Source organism: Aulonocara stuartgranti, assembly GCF_965226115.1.
Source record: "Aulonocara stuartgranti genome assembly, chromosome: 18".
NCBI classification, from domain to species: Eukaryota; Metazoa; Chordata; class Actinopteri; order Cichliformes; family Cichlidae; genus Aulonocara; species Aulonocara stuartgranti.
Genome location: NC_138954.1, coordinates 20,994,508 through 21,013,421, shown reverse-complemented (window position 1 = coordinate 21,013,421; position 18,914 = coordinate 20,994,508). Strand labels below are relative to the sequence as shown.

At 41.9% G+C, this 18,914-nt stretch overlaps 1 protein-coding gene across 20 annotated transcripts in view; it reads right to left on the bottom strand.

Moving 5' to 3' along the window:
* Positions 1 to 279: 279 nt before the first annotated feature.
* Positions 280 to 18,914, bottom strand: part of mbnl1 (muscleblind-like splicing regulator 1) — a 44,945-nt gene continuing 26,310 nt past the window's right edge. For 4 of the 20 annotated variants that reach the window (XM_082514170.1, XM_082514157.1, XM_082514168.1 and 1 more), the window contains exons 3-12: positions 11,700 to 11,915; positions 11,310 to 11,528; positions 9,631 to 9,870; positions 8,599 to 8,652; positions 7,210 to 7,363; positions 6,291 to 6,326; positions 5,538 to 5,629; positions 4,927 to 4,971; positions 4,099 to 4,170; positions 280 to 3,918 (exon numbers count right to left, since the gene is read on the bottom strand). In XM_082514170.1, coding sequence (XP_082370296.1) covers positions 4,114 to 4,170; positions 4,927 to 4,971; positions 5,538 to 5,629; positions 6,291 to 6,326; positions 7,210 to 7,363; positions 8,599 to 8,652; positions 9,631 to 9,870; positions 11,310 to 11,528; positions 11,700 to 11,915 — 1,113 coding nt within the window. In that variant the 3' untranslated portion in view covers positions 280 to 3,918; positions 4,099 to 4,113. The remainder of the gene's footprint in view (positions 3,919 to 4,098; positions 4,171 to 4,926; positions 4,972 to 5,537; positions 5,630 to 6,290; positions 6,327 to 7,209; positions 7,364 to 8,598; positions 8,653 to 9,630; positions 9,871 to 11,309; positions 11,529 to 11,699; positions 11,916 to 18,914) is intronic. The other 16 variants (XM_082514172.1, XM_082514174.1, XM_082514175.1 and 13 more) reach the window with 16 other exon arrangements.

The following is an 18,914-nucleotide window of genomic DNA, read 5'->3' as shown; positions in this document are numbered from 1 at the left end:
CAGATAATACACGCGATCTCATGAAAATCGCCTTGAGCATAATTAATGCAACCTTCAACATGTCATATATTGCTCTCCACGGAGCTGCTCCAGAATTGTTATCTTGATTGCCTGAACCCTTGAGAAGAAGACAGCTGTAATGACTATAAGCTGTCCTCTTCACCTAAGAAATCCCTGCTAAAAGTGAAATCAGATGATGAGTTGATTTGATTTTGCATCACTTGAAATTTCCACCTTTGTGGCATTCGCTCACATCGATGCAGAGAACCACACAGAGGGTTGCGTGAGCAAATCAAATATTGTTTTATTCAGATTTTTTTTTTCATCCATACAGCAAGAGTCAATTAACAATAAAATGTGCATAAACAAATATGAAGACAGAATAGTACATTATTGTGTGGCAACTGTTAGCAAATACATAACTGGGTGGGTGCACTTACAAGTAAAAAGCAGTCAAAGCGTACATGTGCGCCCAGCAGGGAAGCGAGACCTCGGTTGCAGCCTGAAGACTGAACGTGTGGTTTGGAGAAAATGGTGCTTTGGTTCTGTAGCAACTATACAAAGCAGCCTCGAGTCAGAAACACATCTGATGTTGTCTGGCGACTGTTACATTCATTTTTTTAAAGACTAAATTTGCCAAATAAGCATTTGGTGTGATGAGCCTTCACCTGCTGAGTGCACAGCTATAAGAGCAGGAACAACTGCCCCGTGAGTCAGCGTGGACTGTAATTATACGGCTATGAGAATGTATCCGGGGGGTGGATGAGTGCTAATGTTTTCTCATTCTTTAAATAACAAGTTTGCTTGGACAATATTTTATTTTAATCACACAAGAGTAAGATGACTTGTTCTAAAGTATCACTTCTTCCCACTGTGGATGTTATCTACTGCATGGATAATTTGAAAAACAAAGAACAAATGTTGTGTATTCTGTAGTCTGAAGGTGTTATCTTATTACCTTACATATCTATCTTTTGTTTACGTGTTTGTACTTTTACATGCAGTCAAATCAAACTATAATAGAATACACATTTTTGACAGGTTCATGTATCAGCTGTACCATGGGAGCAGCAATACTGCGTGACCAAGTCCAACACATGGTATATGAATGTTACTGGATATGTCATCCTACAAGAGGGGTGGAGTTAGCATGATATGGGGATATCTACTCCCCTACAACATTCCCTGGCAATACTAGCCACTTATAAAATAAGACAAAAAGCGCATAGCTTTCTCTGAATGCATTGGCCAAGAAACTAGTGCCCTTCTTTGCAAGCATTTTTTTTTCTTTTAGCTGGTCTTCTAATTTAAGAATTTAAATTAATCTAACAAAATTCCTTATAATTATAGATCTTTTTTTATTCAAAATAATATCTCAATATGATACACATTTTTTTCTCTGTTCATTTGACTATATACAGAAGTGCAAAAAGACAACCTTCGTCCCTTAGGTTCGAACTCATAATCTGCAGCATTTCTGATTCCTCGGGAAAACAGACGCCTCTGCTTCCTCGCTCCTAATCTCGCTATCTATCGAACATCCGAACACCCGTCAAATCTCAATGCTCGTTTTGGCCTGACATTCAGGGCAAACTTAAGAAATATTCAAACAAAAACAAAATTACATATCTCTTTGAAATGGATACAGTAGAAAATAATTTTTACTCTAAAACATGGACAGTCTGAATTTCAGTACAATATAGTATTTTCAAACATGATCTCGACATGTTACAAGGAAAAATTTAAGTTGGTTAAAATAGTTTTTGTGTGTGTGTGTGTTTGTGTTTGATTTTTTTGTTGTTTTTTTCTTGTTAAACTCAGAGACCGCTGCCGTGCAGCAAATCAATTGATCTCGTTCCTCGTATCAAAAAGTCTTCTCATCAACAACAACAACAAAAAATTAACTGACAATGTAACACAACTGAAAAAGACATCCAGCTATATGAATGAAGTGAATATTTAAAACTAACACATTATCATTTATATGGTTTGAAAAAAAGTTATGAATGTCATTCTACCTCAACATCTACAACGGCTATATCAATGTTGTCAAGTAATATATAGTAAGGCAAAAACAAAACAACAAAAAAAAAGAAAAATAATCTAAAACTACATACATCAAATAGATTCAAATTCTTAAGTAGTACATAACACATAAGTTCAATGAAATTTAAGAGAGTAATTGTTATTGTTACAGAGCGAGAGAGAGAAAAAAAAGATCATAAGCGGCATGTGAGAGAACTATAAAACATCATTGGTGTTCTTTACCTGCACGGTGATTGAGAGTACATTTGATTGGGCGAGGACCCATTAACTGTAATCTAAGGCTTTGTTAGGTACATTACAATCGGTAAAGACACGCTGCTGTGAAAAACATAAATCAAGACACATGAATGAAAGATGATAAACCTTTTTCCTTAATTGTTTCAGCCTCTGCAGAGATGTCTCTGTATTCACCCACAGTGGATAAGTTTGAGAGAAAAAAAACAAACTGTGCTTTGGTTTCCATAGTCAGATCTATGCGTGGATGAAAACCTTTGTGTTTTTGCATGAGATACAAGGCAAACGTTTGAACGTGTTGTACTTCCTCAGAAAATCAAAAATGAAAGTTCACTTGGGATGGGATGTGAAATTAAAATATGGCGACTGGACAAATAATCGTTCAAGTGCACATGTGACCTACTAGACCTTTGGGCTTGTTGTTTAAAGTTCGCATCCACACATGGCTCAACAGTGCTTCTTGGGAGACACAGTTTAAGAGCTGCTCCTCTTTACAAGAGGGGGAAACATGGTAACGCAATGTCAATTGAAGCTACACCCTCTACTTTGCCAGGCTTTAGAGTCAATGGACTTGTCCAGCGACTTAATTCCAAGAAGGAAAAACAACACTAGTCTATGAAAAAGAGTTATGACAAACTTTAGAAAAACCCTCCATTACTGATTCTAAACAAACAAAAAGGAACAAAAAAAACATCAAATACCAAACAAATTGATTTGGCAAGAAACCCACTTCTAAAACTGATTAATTTGAGAAAAGAAAAAGTTAAAAAACACTCACAATGGAGATTTTTAAAAACAAAACAATACAAAAAAAGGAAAAAAAAAGAGCCATACAAAACTTTTACCTTCGGTAAACAAATAACACTGCTGAGATAACACTCTGGTTTTAGCTGTATGGCCTTTATAGCACATAACGAGGTGAGAAAAGCTAGCCTGGCTGTGCTTTCAAGGTACACAGGTATGTTGGTTTACCCAGAACATTCATATGTCCAAGACCCTCATGTCAACATCTAGTTTCACTAGTAGCTGTAAAAACACAATACTGTACATGCCTAATTCATTTGGCGAATAAAATCCTGTTAAAATCATTGTGCCTTTCAGATTTCAATTCAAATTCAAGGTGCATGTTTGCATTACTCTTGTAAACGCTGAAATATGGCTATCAATTAAAAAAAATGAAAAATAATAATAATAATAAAGCAGAACAAATAAAAAAGGAAAGGAAATCTTGGTCTACTATTGTACCAGCACTTGATGTCGTCTCATGTAACAACGCTCTTGACCTTCTGTGCATGCGGTAATAATAATAATAACTAGAAGAAACTGAGTGCTATGATTCAATCCGACACAGAGGTATCATGTGAACGTTTCCCCCGCCGAGGGGGGAGAGAGACACGCCGACCCTGGCAACAAGATATGCTCTTCTCTCAGCTGGATGTTGAATTTGACAGCAAATTCTTCTTGACATTGATATGTGGGAAGATGGCACAGATCATGTGTTGTACCCTTGATGTTTTCACGTGTGATGAGACGTGGCAGACCCTCCTTGTCCCACTGCTTGACATTCTGAAGGTTATGTACATAAAGGCTGAACTCTTTTTTTTTGGCTTGGACGGTGCCAGCACACATTCATTTGATCTGCAAGAGATGGTGGATTTAGCTTAAATCAAACTGATGGTAAAGTGTGGTTAGAAGCTCTGTGTGCATACAAATTCAAGGGAAACTTGAAGCAGATAATATGAGTCACACAAATGGAGAAAAAAAACCAAACAACTTGTGATGAATAGAGAAAATGTGAGGGTTGAAATAGGAACTCACTGTTCTTGAGAGGAACTACATCTGAGTCAAGTACTTGTGACTACTCAGATGATCTGCAGATATTATTGGAATCTGGGGATAGAACAACAGACAAGAGATCAAATGAAGGATGCTGACGCGAAAACGGACAAAGCTGAGGCTGGCCGGCGCAAATAAGTACAGATCAACATATTTTAACATCATCTCCTCGCATTAAGATGAAGTTATTGCTGGAAAAAACAAAGACAAATATGACAAGCTGGGGAAAAAAAAGCAATTTGGCTACAGTTGTGGCACAACTGATGCAGACACTTCTGGATAGCAGGGAGAGAGGAGGAGTAAAAGGAAGGGAGACACGAGGTGGGAGTTTGGGGCGGGGGAGGTGGATGGGAAACTGTCAGTAAGGTGGCTTCCCCCATGCAAATCTAAGTCCTCCATGTTGTTGACCTGCACGCCTCGGTAAAATGCATAAAACTAGTCCAGGATGAAGAACAGCTGCATAATGGTTCATCTCGACTGTTCATCAATCTTGTTTAATGGAAACCTATGATTATGCAATGCAGCTTGCTGCTTACAAAAAAACGCCTCCAACAGAACTGAACTTAAACACGCAGCAAGTCATCTTACAGACTGATTTTATAACTTTTTTTCCTGACATTAATAATGAGTATGTCCAGCTTTTTAACACAAAGAATATGGTAAAGCTTTGCTTTACGTGCTGGAAGAAGCAGCAGAAAAAAAAGAGAGGAAAAAAAAAAGCAAAGCACCAAAGGGCACAGATAGCAACTATTGCACAAGCTGTGCAAATGGCTCTAAAAATGTGGGGAAAAAACACTGCCTCATACATACCAATTGCATGTATTCGTTGGAAGTCAACTTTGATAAGGAAGAGTCCTCAAAATGGGAAAGGACAAAAATCGAGGTTACAATGAGGACACACATTAAAATACAATACAGCATGTTTTTGTTGTTGTTGTTTGCTCTTTTTAAACACAGGTATATAATCTAAGAAAAAGAGTTATAGTTAAAATGGACAAGTACTACTAGTTTATAGCACTGCTTGTGTTCACAAAACTTTATGTTGGACTGTAGTGTAGGCCAACAAGAGGGAGTCCTGCTGTTTACCCCTTGCATTAACACACAAGCATTCCCAGATTATCCATGTGCACTGAGATAGATAGATAGATAGATAGATAGATAGATAGATAGATAGATAGATAGATAGATAGATAGATAGATAGATAGATAGATAGATAGATAGATAGATAGATAGATAGATAGATAGATAGATAGATAGATAGATAGATAGATAGATAGATAGATAGATAGATAGATAGATAGATAGATAGATAGATAGATAGATAGATAGATAGATAGATAGATAGATAGATAGATAGATAGATAGATAGATAGAGGGAGAGAGGGAGAGAGGGAGAGACTGAGGAGGTAGAGGTGCAAACCTGATTGGTGGAGGCAGTTGCGAAGGGAACGCTTGTGGCAGATGTGGTGGCTGCAGACACAGTGGCTGGAGTACCACCGTGCATCATGGGAACTTTTTTGGAGGGAAAATCATGTAAGCAAAAAATATACAGGAGGAGCAGTGTAGCCACATACACACCAGGCAAATGAGGGAAGGAGAAGGAGAGAGAGAGGAGGTCAGAGAAGGGTTCGATTTAACTGGTTCCCTTTCTTCCCTCTGCCAGCACTGATAAGGATCAAACAGTCTGAGATCGCAGTTTGGCAGCAGCAACTTACTTCCATATTTGCATGTAATAATAGTAAACTGCTGCTGTACTCTTCCAGTAAAGAAAAACAAAAACTAGAATGTGGCAGAGGGAGACAAAGGTCACCACTCTAACAAACCCCCCTCAGTTTTGTTTAATGTTTTCAAAGGGTTTCTACAGGTGTCAGGTTAAACTAGCCAAAAGCCAAGTTTAGAACGAGCATGAGGACAAGTGTGGTCGAGCAATATATACGGCAGAGAGGTCAAAATAACGAAGCTCAGTTAAACCATGAGGATGTTTTTATACATGAAATAAACAACATTTATATAAAACATTATTTGCTTTTGCCTCAAATCACGGAACCAAAGGACTGACTCTCAGGTCACCAAACAAAAATGCTTACAAATTGTCTATGAACACAACAAAGTACATTTCACTAAAACTGCGACTCAAACAAACAACAACTAAAGAAGGAAAGCCGGGACCTACCAACGCTGGCTGCAGGTGTCATGCACAATATTGAGCCTGTCCATCATGCAGTGCAACAGGAAGTGGATTGGATAGGGAAGAGAAATCAAAACAGCCCATCACAAGGTTCATTAGAGCGAAGGGAGAGATAACGTGGGGGAAAAAAAGGTTAATATCTCTTGGACACAGACATCAGTGATTGGAAAAGGCGAAGAGGTAAACTCATCATCAGAAAACCAGTTAATTAAGTGAATCTACAGTTTCATCTTTGGTGCGAATGACAGAGTGAGAGCAGGGCTATGAGTGTAACTACAGAGCATTAAACATTACGTACATACTCTAAAAAGAAGTGAGAGGAACAGCAGATGTGTGCAGAAGCCAGACTCTTCAAACTGGTGTTTGTTACCAGATACCATTACCCAGCCCCATTCATCCCAGCCCAAGCCGAAGCCCCTCTTCGAAATATGAGTGATCACACCGTGAAAAGTCTAACAACCTACTAAAAAAAAAAACTAAACTAATACAAATTATTTGGATTACTAGTATTCATACCTATCATCCTGGGCCTGCATTTAATATGGGGTGAAGGTAGCTATAAAGAATTATATTAAGGCAATTAGTTGACAGATTGAAATAGTAACCCATTTTAATACCTACTGGCCATGCAAAGCCGGACAAAGCATAAAGCACATTTTTTCAAAGCTCTCTTTTAACACTGAAATACACACATGCAATCCCTGCAAGCCTAGATTAAAATCTAGAGTTATCACTTGCCTATTTTTTTTTTTTAAATCCCTCTTTATAAAAGAAAAACAAAATCTGCTCTGTACTGCAATCTACCACTCTGTCCGACCCCAGCCAAGCAGGAGCCAGGTTAGACTGATCCAGGCATCCACTCAGTTGGTAAGAGCACTCGTTGTGGTCGCTTTGGGAGCCATACCTGATGGGAGGAAAGCAGCCTGCTGCTGAAACTGCATGCTGGCCAGGGCCTGTTGGTACTGGAGCATGCCGGTGTTAAACACGGCAGAGGCCCCGTTGGCCTTCTCCAGGGCTGCCCGCTTTGGCAGGGGAGCCATGACACTAGGGGCGATGCCCTGCCCATCCAGAAGGAGGGAGGTCAGTGAAAAGGAAAATAAAAAAGCCAGAGAGAGACAGAGGTTAAAAAAAAAAAAAAAAGAGGAAAAAGTAAGACAGAGAGAGAGAAAGAGAGAGAGAGGGTGTGTTGAAAGAGGCAAAAACAGGAAAGAAAACAAAAGAAGGTACATACGTTAGAGGACATCCGAGGAGCACTGTCACAACATCCTTGTGTGTACAACAATAACAATATCATTATATCATCAGTAGCAAGCAAGCAGCAGTCTGACACAAGTACTACACAAGCAGGAGCATGGTGCCTACTGGAGCTACTAGCTAACAAGCATTCATATGTTCATTACATTGGATTGTTAACTCTGCAGTCTTAAGGCTGACTAAGTGCAACATAAGCAAGCATTAACTATTAAAACAATAAGGCTGCTAACAAGTGGTGTAACAGGTAAGAAGCACAGAGAAAAGGGAGGCTGCACTGCTAGCTCCATGATAAACTGTGTAAGCATGTTTAAGTGATGGTTCACTCGCAGACAAAAACGTCAAAAATGGTCTTAGGCCAAGGGACGTAACTCAGAAAGCGGATCCCTGCTGTTTAAAAACCATGAGTGCTCTCGCGTGCGGGCTTCATCTTGGCTTGAGGCCATTCTTGAGGTCTGAATATCCGTGACAACATTTGGTGATGGAGTGAACTATCATTTGAACTGTAATAATCTGTTACGGTGGGATCACTCCTGTATGGTTTTAAAGGCTTTCCCTCTTAGCCCGCTCACCACCACCACCATCACCACCCCCACCCTTATCCATCTGACATGCACTAGCGACACAGACATGCACACATTTGATTGAGCTGCTCCACAACACTGAACACTGACTTAAGACGTTACACTGAAGCCATGCCACCGTTTATAGAAATTCTACTTCCTTAGCCCTCACTGACTGTTGTTAGAAAAGCTACGGGTGATGAACTGATTGTGGCTCCGAGAAAAATGACGCATTTAGACTTGGTGCTTGAGGTGATCTGTACAAGAAGAAAAGCTGTTTTGGATGCGACCGTTGGGTTTTTTTTGTAACCCCGGAAAGCCACAATCACTTTATCACAGCCAATCATGACAGATCAACAAGAGGAAAAGACAGACATTGCACTGAGACAACAACAACAGAAATAGCTAGGTATCATTGGTTAAAACACTGCGCTACAACAAAGCCACATGCCAAGCTAAAAGGTGAAAGGTCATAGTACCAGGTCAAAGGTTGCGTCGAGGGGTCGCTTCAGTGATTTGACAGCCGACTGAGTCTTAATTAGCAGGCAGCGAGCACATGATGGCAATGGGCCAATGGGGTTCAAGCGCATTAACATAAACCAGCAAGCAGAGGTGCATCATGGGGGCAGCAGTGCAGTTTGGGTATAGGTGAGAAAAACAAAAACAAATAAAAAAACAAATCATTGGAATGCAAATATACAAGGGGATAACAGGACTAAGGCATGCACAGTGTGGACACTAGCTCTACTGCTCGACAGTTAAATGATCATCAGGAATCGATGACAGCTACTCATCTACATTAGTCATTGTCACACAGAGATGGATGAATATAGCGAGGAGAAAAATTATTCAACCATTACTGTAAGCGATTCTCAGTGACTGAACAGGAAATCATATGGAAGCACATATTCACAGGTTTCCATTTCACTGTGCACATCAGTCAGGTTCACATTGCAACGCTTCACCCCGAGCTTTCTGTTTCGCTACGTCAATAAAAGCATGTAGAAAACACTTTGATCAGCACTATTATTCACCCGTGCTGTTACTGTAAGACAGGACTGAAAGCACAATGAATCCTTTATAATAATGTCAAGAGGAAGAGAAGTTATAGGTAAGGAAGCACAGAAACAATGGAGTCACAATTAAGGCCAGGCCATCAGAGACAGAGACAGAGAGGAACTGGACTCTCTACTCGTGTTCTGCGATGATAGAAAAAGGAACAACAATCAAAAAAAGGCTTAGCATGGGAATAACGAAGCTACTAATGCACTATTGTCCGATCCTTCTTCTTATCATCCAGATATGAGCAGGTTTCACCTACATGAACATGCAGACCTTTAAGGTTGGCCTGGCAAAAGCAGAACTGAGAACGCTACATTATACCAACCAGGAAGGTTACGCAAGTTGAGTACGAAACACAGAACACATCTGCTCTACAGTCGCTAACCCTAACGTAAATATAAAGCCAGTTGTGTGGGTGGTAAATGAGTGTGCTTCTGCAGACTGCTCACCATGGCTGCGGCGGCTGTGGCCTGGTTCACCTGGTGCTGGGCAGCCTTTATTTTGGCCTGCAGGTGAGCCGGCGGGTGGAAGTACTTGCACTTTTCTCGGGAGCACCGACCCTTGATGTAGTCCATGCATACAGTGACGGTGTTGTCGTTGGTGTCGATCATAGTGCTGTCTGCGGGGTGAGCGAAGCGACAGTCGTTCTCCCCCCGAGAGCAGTTGCCCCTTTGATACTCCCGACAGACCTACAGACAAATGGGATGAGGCGAATGATAACGTGCAGGCTCCATGTCCAGATTCACCACCGCGGGAGAAAACGTTGTACAGAATATTTATATGAGATTTATTTATTTATTTTTAATTCAAACCTTATTTAACCAGGAAAAATAAGACCTTTGAGATAAAAAAAATCTATTTTACAAGAGTGTCCCAGCTAAGAAAAGGCTCAGTCCAACAATAAGTCGCATAAAAAACTAACACACACACATCTGCCAAATCCACCCAGGCAAAAAATAAAACTAAAACACAAAAACAACCAAAATCTATAAAGTTCACTGTCAATAAAAATGATGACCTTAGTAAAAGTAATAGTCTATGTCCAGTTCACTTAAAATTGCCTTAAATTCAGATTTGCACAGAACACAGAAAAAAAATCCTGTTTTATGCACTAAAATCTCAAATATTAATATTATAATACAAATTGAAGTGATTTGATCTAAACCAGTTAACCCGTGAAATTCTTTCAGCCTGTGCTGAGCCTTCCTCTATCCATCATCACAAGATATATCTGGATACTTCCTGTTCAACTATTAGTGAGATCCTGTAATGCATTCAGAAAGGTCCACACTATGTTGAACCATTTCTACATTAACACAAATACGTATAATCTCATAATACATTTTATCCCCTATACACAGCTATGTGTTGCATCTCAGACATTTGTAAGTACGAGAGACACCAGAGGGCAGCACTTTCTTTTAAATTAGGCACACATAACGGCTGTTGCTTTCCTGACATCAACTCTGCCTTACTCCTGTGAGCGTTTCAGCAGTGTGTGACTGAACATGCTTTATACCACACTATGCTACTTTTGTGACATGATGCTATTAAACACACAAAACTGCTATTTTAAATGGTGGCTGTGTGATATTGACACATAAAAGGTGCTATTTAACGACAACGTGACAAAAGTGTAATTTTAGTGCGGTTTGTATACGTTGAGCGCTGATTATAGCTTCAGCACTCTCTTCTAAATAACACGCCTCTGTTGTTATGCTCGTCTTGTGCCATTGTGTGAAACGCAATGAGCGAAAGCACCATCTCCACGGGAACTTAATTGAGATGCAGTTCATCAGGATTATACGAGTGATAAACCGATGACATTTCATCACAGTTTATCAACCTGTTTTTTATTTTCTTTCAGTTTGGTTTCTACTTTGCATAATTGCACCAGCTATTATAATTCAATTCCGTTTCAGAAACTGTTTATGCAAATCAAGTAAGGGCACCATTATTCTTATGCTTGTTAAGCTGCTTGCCATCAATATCTGTCTTGTTTACAGGCTCATTATCATTGAGGTTAACTCTACTCTGACTAACAAAGAGATACACCACGAGGAAGAGTTTGTAATGGAAAGTTTTTCATAGAAGAGATGAGATCACACTCAGTCAGTTTGTGTTTTACCTCAAGTCTGTCTGTTCTCAGCAGTTTCTGGGCTGCAGCGGCAGCGTTGGGGACTTGGCTGACTGCAGGGCTGGAGGCCATGAGGACAGGGGTGCTGGGCAGGATCTCTGGAGGCATCAGGCTTGGTGACACAGGGCTTAAGTAGGGATTAAAGGCTGCAGCTGCAGCTGCTGCTGCGCTTGCATTGGTGGCCAGGCCTGGTGTCACCGAGAACATCGGCTGGAGCAAAACAAAATAAAGGCAGAGGAATTAAAGGACAGCGGGGAGCGCAAACTGCGATCTTTCCGTAAAGACACGCACTGACATGAAGGGGACTCAAAAGACGGGAAAGAGCCACGCAGACAAGAAGGAGCCATATATGTGTGAGCTTTTACATGTACGTAATCTCACCATGGGCAGTAGCTGTGGTGTGTTCATACGTGTGTGTCCTCTCACCATAGGTGGTAGCTGCGTGCCAGGCATCATGGCATTGGCGAGCTGCATCTGTTGGGCGAGCATGGCCATATTCTTCTGCTGGATCAGATTGTTCCTGCCATTGATCTCCAGTTGGGTCTTTAGATGGGGAGGAGGGTGCAGGTACTTGCAATTCTCCCTGGAACAACGGCCCTGAGAGGAGTGGAGAGAAGTGACAGCATTTAACGCCAGATTCAGAAAGATGCTTATATGGCAACAGGGTACAGACAAACATTATTGACTTTATATTGACTTTAAATTGATCAGCTGGAGTAGTTTGCCTGTGCCAAAAATTCGCAGATTTCAGCGTTTTAAGGTTTATGGCAACATTCTTTTATTGGAATTGACGCTGATTTACATCAACAGTTATTGGTGCCTAATGTCTTGGCAGCTACCAAACTGGCCGTTATAAAATTTGTATAGACATCCATAGTCTTGAGTAACAACTGTGAGGATCGCCAGCTCCTGTACGATTGTCACGATGCCAAGGTTTACCCAGGTAATTGGCCTAACAACCAAATACCTGCTAAACTAATGTCATTCCTAACACTCTCGGCTTGGTGAGGGTGCTAAACATTATATCAGCATTACTTCAAGGCTTGGCAGACTAAAAAAACCAAAAAACCTCTCATTATTCACAAGGGGTCACCACAGCAGCATGGTGTGTTTGATTTGGCAGAATTTTTCAATCCAGACACCCTAAAGGGATTTGTGTCTCCTCGTAGATCTAAACAAGCTTTCACTTGTAAACCTTGTAAACCACTACACTGCGCACCACCTTTTGCATGTAACAATAAAATATGAAAAATGAACACATGGTGCATGTTCAATCTAGTTACACCATGACCAGATGGCGGCACGCACAGACGCAGCGGCCCGGAGCTCCTACACTTTTGTCGGGGACCAGGAGGCATACAGTGCTGCCAGGGCCAACCTGAGAAGAGGCATCAAGACTGCCAAGCAGCAGCACAGGAGGCGTATCGAGTCCAGGTTTGAGAACAACACAAACCCAAGGCAGGTCTGGGAGGGCATCAGGGCTATCACGGACTACAAAAGAAGAACACCATCACCCTCAGCCGACAGTTCTACTCTGGCTGAGGATCTAAATCTCTTTTATGCCCGTTTTGATAGGGAGAACACCGACCCTGTCCTGTCCCCGTGTGTTCCGGAGCACTAACACCAGGAAGGCGGCCGGGCCGGATGGAGTGCTGGGCCGGGTGCTAAAAGACTGTGCTGCGGACCTGGCGGACGTCTTCACCTCTATATATAACACCTCGTTGTCCTGTTCACTGGTACCATCCTGTTTCAAAGCAGCAACCATCGTTCCCATCCCAAAACAGTCAAATGTCACATGTCTGAACGATTTCAGACCTGTGGCACTCACCCCCATTCTCGCCAAATGCCTGGAGAGACTGGTCATTAAACACATCAGAGCTGCTTTTCCACCATCCCTGGACTCGCACCAGTTTGCATACAGGGAGAACCGGTCAACCGAGGATGCGATCGCCACAGTGCTGCACACATTACTGAAGCACTTGGAACACAGGAACACCTATGCACGGCTCCTCTTTGTAGACTACAGCTCGGCTTTTAATACCATCCGGCCATACAAACTCCGTCCCAAACTCCACCAACTGGGACTTAACTCCTCTCTGTGCAACTGGATTGTGGACTTCCTCACTAACCGTAGACAGAGTGTCAGAGTGGGTAAGAACACTTCTTCCACCCTTGTGGTCAACACCGGTGCCCCTCAGGGGTGTGTTCTGAGCCCTCTGCTATACACTCTCTTCACCCATGACTGTATTTCCTCCTGCGCGTCCAATCTCATTGTTAAGTTTGCAGATGACACCACAGTGCTCGGACTTATATCCAACAATGATGAGACAAACTATAGGACAGAGGTGCAACAACTAGAGTCATGGTGCCACGACAATAACTTGGTCTTAAACACCAAAAAGACCAAGGAGATCATTGTAGATTTCCGGAAGAGGGGTCATAACAACCATCTGCCTCTCTTCATTGGCAGTGAGGCGGTGGAGAGGGTGAGCAGTTTTAAATTCTTGGGGGTAACTGTGACCGAGGACCTGTCCTGGGGCAACCATATCACCTCAGTTGCACGGAAGGCCCAACAGCGCCTCTACTACCTGAGGAGACTGCGGAGCGCACACATTCCCAGATCTCTGATGTTGAACTTCTACAACTGTGCCATCAGCAGCGTTCTGACTTATGGATTTCTAGTGTGGTTCCCCAGCTGCACCAAGGCCGATCAGCAAGCACTCCAGCGGGTGGTGAAAGAAGCTGGCAGAATTATTGGAACAAGTCTGCCAGAGATCAGTAATATCTTCCCCACTCGCTGTCTGAGGAGGGTGCACAGTATCCTGCGGGACCAACATCACCCTGCGCGCCACCTTTTCCATCTGCTGCCCTCAGGGAGAAGGTACAGGTCTATACAGGCCAGAACATCCAGACTGGCCAACAGCCTGTATCCACAGGCTGTGAGGCTCCTGAACTCTCTGCCCCCCTCTCACGGACAATAACCATATCCAACTTCTTAATAGCAATGAACTGGTCTGCATTGGTGCATCATATCTTTATTCTCTTCCCCCTCCTGCCCCCCCCCCCCCCTCTTTCTTAAATAGATAACTATCATATCTGATATCATATCTCACAGTACAATAATATTGAATGGGTTGCATTGTTGTATTTTGTCATGTTTCTCAGGTCTTTGTCTGAATTTCTACGAACATTATTGCTAAGGATTGTCTTATTGCATTGGAGTCACACTGGGTTAAATATGTACACTTGGGTTTTAAGGGGTATTTATTATTTTCTTCTTTTTTTTGGGTTGTATGGAAGCCCCAAACGCAATTTCATTGTTCTTGACAATGACAATAAATAAATAAATACTAAATACTAATACTAGTGAAATCCTGCATCCTTGTTTATAGCTACTTCAACGTCAGACACTCAGTTTCACATTGGGTCTGGCCTGAGTCTATCACTAATTGTTAACAGCTTGCTATTTCTGCCAGTCCCAGCTGGGACATGTGTGTATGTGTACACTAGCCCCAGGAGGTCAACTGATGCTGCGCTGCTTTTCTCCAGACATCCAGCTTGGCTACATGTCTAAATGGTGCTAAAAATACCGTCCACTCATATGATCTGTCTATATTATATCAGCAGTCATCCGGAGGTCACGCTTCAAAGCCTCTGAATAATAATCTAAGACAGGGATCCCTTTCTGCTGCCTGTTGCGAGTATCCAATTATATATTCAGTCTGGAGAGGAGTAGTCTAGGAAAAGGTCTGACACACTCAAGCGCATTCTTGTGCAGGCAAGAATGCATATGCATTAATGCATGCACATTGGGGTCAGGTTCCTCTAACAGGTGGCAGATGTATGTCACGCAAACATGAGAGCGCGCACACAAAACACGTCCGCAGTTTAGGAAAGGCGCGTATTTCCTTTCAGCTCTGCGGTACAGCTGATCTGACTGTGCTCTCCCTCGCTGACAGAGCTGACCCCACTGGGATTCATTTCTATACTCTGTCATGACTTCATCTCACTTTTCCATCTCCTTTGCTTTCACTGACACTGGAGCACCGGACAGGTGCAAAGGAAACAGGAAGGAGCACTGAGGGGAAATTTAATGGCAGGGGGTCCTTTTGAAGGTATTTTGTTGTATCCACTTGTCTGAAATTGTGATCTCAAGTTCTACTTGGAGCTCCTTTTAAAATGACAGCAGATTGTGTTGCAGATAGCTGGTTAAGAGCAATTAAGACAGATGCATGGACTATGACTACCTACACGTCTCCCTTATGCTCTGTGCCTGCTATCTTCTCTTCTGCTTAGATAACAAAATGGAGCGCACAGATAAGGGGCCTGATATTTTCATTATTTCTCTTTTTATATCAAAAATCTGATGAACAGCTATGAGACAGCACTGTGTCATTCAGAAAATGTGTTAAACTTGCTATGAAATTCTAGCAGTGATAGCAGAGAGTAAAGATTTGCTAAAGTTGAATAAAAATGAACATAGGACTCATTTATTTAGTGAGAAGACAAACAGACACAAAGACAGAGCCATAAAAATGGCTTATGCAGATTAGCTATTCACATTTTATGTCACACAGTGTCAATGAGTCAAAAAATGTGTGGCTATTTCCTAATGCGCAGGGCAAAATAGATGTTTGAATCAACTTAAAAGTTTCATACTGATCTAAAACACATTATACTCTTTTTCTTTTTTTGTTTTTATTCCTTTCTGTCATGATCCTGGGTCTGTTGACCCAGCGTTTTGAGTTTTAGTTTATGTAAGCCCGTCAGGTTTCCTAAGTTCATTTGTTATCATGCCTAGGTGTTTCTAGTTCTTATTATTTCCCCCTCGTGTTTCCAACTATGTTAAATCTCCCCTGCTCTTCATGCGTTTCATGTCTGTGTCTTACGTTGTCAAGTTCGGGTTGTCATGTCTATGTCTCTTTATGTTTCCTGTTTTATTGTGAAGAGGTCTGGTGTTTCTGTGTTCATCGTGTTCAGTTTTACTCTCCCACGGTGACGTCATTATGTTCATGTGTGCCAGCTGTTTCCCCATGTGTTCCCACTTCCCTCATCATCCTGTGTGTATTTAGTCCGTGTGCTTTCAGTCATTTGTTGTCAGGTCGTCTGCTCATCCATGTCTCATCCCCAGGTACCCATGTCAGTTCACTATGGTTAAGCTTTTTCATGTTTTGTTATTAGTTCACCCAGTTTAGGTTATTGTTTAGTTTTCACCGATGCCCGATTATTTTTACCCTCATTGCTAGCCTCAATAAACGGCTTGTTTTGTTTATCCACACTACGTTTTGGTCTGCGTTTGAGTCCTCCTCTGCAACACATACGGTCTGCCCCAGCCAGACCGTGACACTTTCATCTTTTATATAGATGTGTCTTTGAGCAACTGTTAGCCCATGTGCTCAAACATCTAGGACAGGCCAGGCTATATGTTAGCTGAGCTGGCCTCGACAATTCTGACACATTCAATTCATTCATTTTGAATTCGCATTCAGTTTTATTTATATAGTGCCAAATCACAACAACAGTCACCTCAAGCTGTTTTATATTGTAAGACAAAGACTAAACAACCCCTCATGAGCAAGCACTTGGTAACAGTGGGAAGGAAAAACTCCCTTTTAATAGGCAGAAACCTCCATATAATCAGCCCAAGGGAGGAGTGGCCATCTGCTGTGACCTGTTAGGATTAAATGCAGAGTGCTGTATAAACACAAAGTCAGTGGAAAAAGGTGAATGAAGAAGAAACACTCAGTGCACCAGCAGCCAAGGACTATTGCAGCATAACTATGGAGGATTCAGGTCACATGATCCAGCCCTAAATATATACTATCAAAAAGGAAAGTTTTAAGTTCTTAAAAGTAGTGTCTCCAGAAATCTAAACTGGGATAGGCCTGAAAGCCTCCCATTCTACTTTTAAATGCCCCAGGCACCACAAATTAACCAGCAGTCTGAAAGTGAAACGCTCTATTGGGGTGATATGGTACTATGAGATCTTTAAGATAAGGTCTGAATATTCAAGACCTTAAATGTGAGGAGAAGGATTTTAAATTTGGCACTAAGGTGTGTGTTCAAAAAAAGAGGAGCTGAAAGCAGGTTCTAATAGCACTCATCCAGAGAGTGACAACAACATCCAGAGAGGGGAGGGAGAGTGTGTGTGTGTGTGTGGGTGTGGGTGAGGGTGAGGGGTAGGTGAAGCGGGGTGGTTGTAAAGGCATAAAAGATCATGTTGCGCTCACCTCATATGACCTCAACCGTCAACTGCTGGATTTGTTATTGCAGTTTTGTATATGGACGTGTTTTTGTGTTAAGGCGGGCAGAAAATAAAATGCTGCTTTGATTTTTAGTTCAATCATTTTGAGAAAAGAAAATGTCATCAACCATCACTAGCAGCCATTTTGAATTTAAAAAAAGCAGGTCACATAAGAGAAAGCACTCTGATCGCATGGAGAGAGAGAGAGAGAGAGACGGAGAGCGTAAAATGAAAGTCATGGTGACTCAACGGCTGTAACAGTGAAATTTTAGAAGTTGCAGAAGTGATCAGTTTAGACCATTGCGAGCTGTCGCAAGCAGGGTGGGAAGAAAAAAAGAAAAGAGATGCAGACAGGGATGAGAGGAAAACGTAGCCCCTCGCGTCGTGTTTTTGTCTGTTACTGTGACATCACCAGCCTCGAGGAGCAGCTACAGATGGTGTCCACGGCAACAGAGCAGTCAGACACTTCTCCTCTAATACACAGTGACTCCTGAAATCCGCCCGATCGCTGCCAGAGAGAGAAGCTCGCCAAAGGAAACGCTACAGATAGAGCTTGCCCTGCAGCCACGACTAGCTAAGGAGCATCTTTCACTGCTTGTCTGCGTTTCCATCGCGAAAAAATTCAAACTATGTCGACGAAAGATAGATACATCACCTCCGATAATTCTTATCACTGACCAGCTCTTTCGACTCCACCATGGGATCTCAGTCTGAGCAGGACATTGCACTGTCTCATGATAATGACGGGATTTAAGGATAATTATGCAAATCAAACGTGGGCTGGGCTATGGAAGCTTCAAATTCTTCTTTTTAGGGATTTTTCATAATACCTGATAATGAGTGAATAGATGAGTTTGTCACTGCTTCATGCAAGACATGTAAAAACAATCAAAAATGATTCATCCACATCATTAGCTGTTTCCCTCATTCTCTTTCCCTAGAATCAGTGTAGGCTGATGAGCAGAGGGCATATTTGTCTTCATTGTTCAAAGTGTGTTTCAGGAAAGTGCTTCCAAGTTCAGGTGATAAGAACTATGAGGGGGGTTAAACTACATATTATAGGTCATGATTTAGTAGAATAATACGACGTTAATACAGCGGGGCTTTTTCACCAAGCAGCCGCTGCACTACTGAACTTTCCCTGCCTTCTTTAAGTTCAATCCAGGCCATGTTTTATTTTAATAGTGAGAGTCTGCACTTCCCCCGGTGAGCTCAGACTTGCCAAAATCCAGGCCAAACTGGGAACAATAATCCCACTGGCTACTGGGCAGGCTGTTTGATGATAAGTTGCAATAACATGTCCCACCCTGAGCGCACTCTCTTCTAGCTCTCTGTCTCACACTCGTAGACAC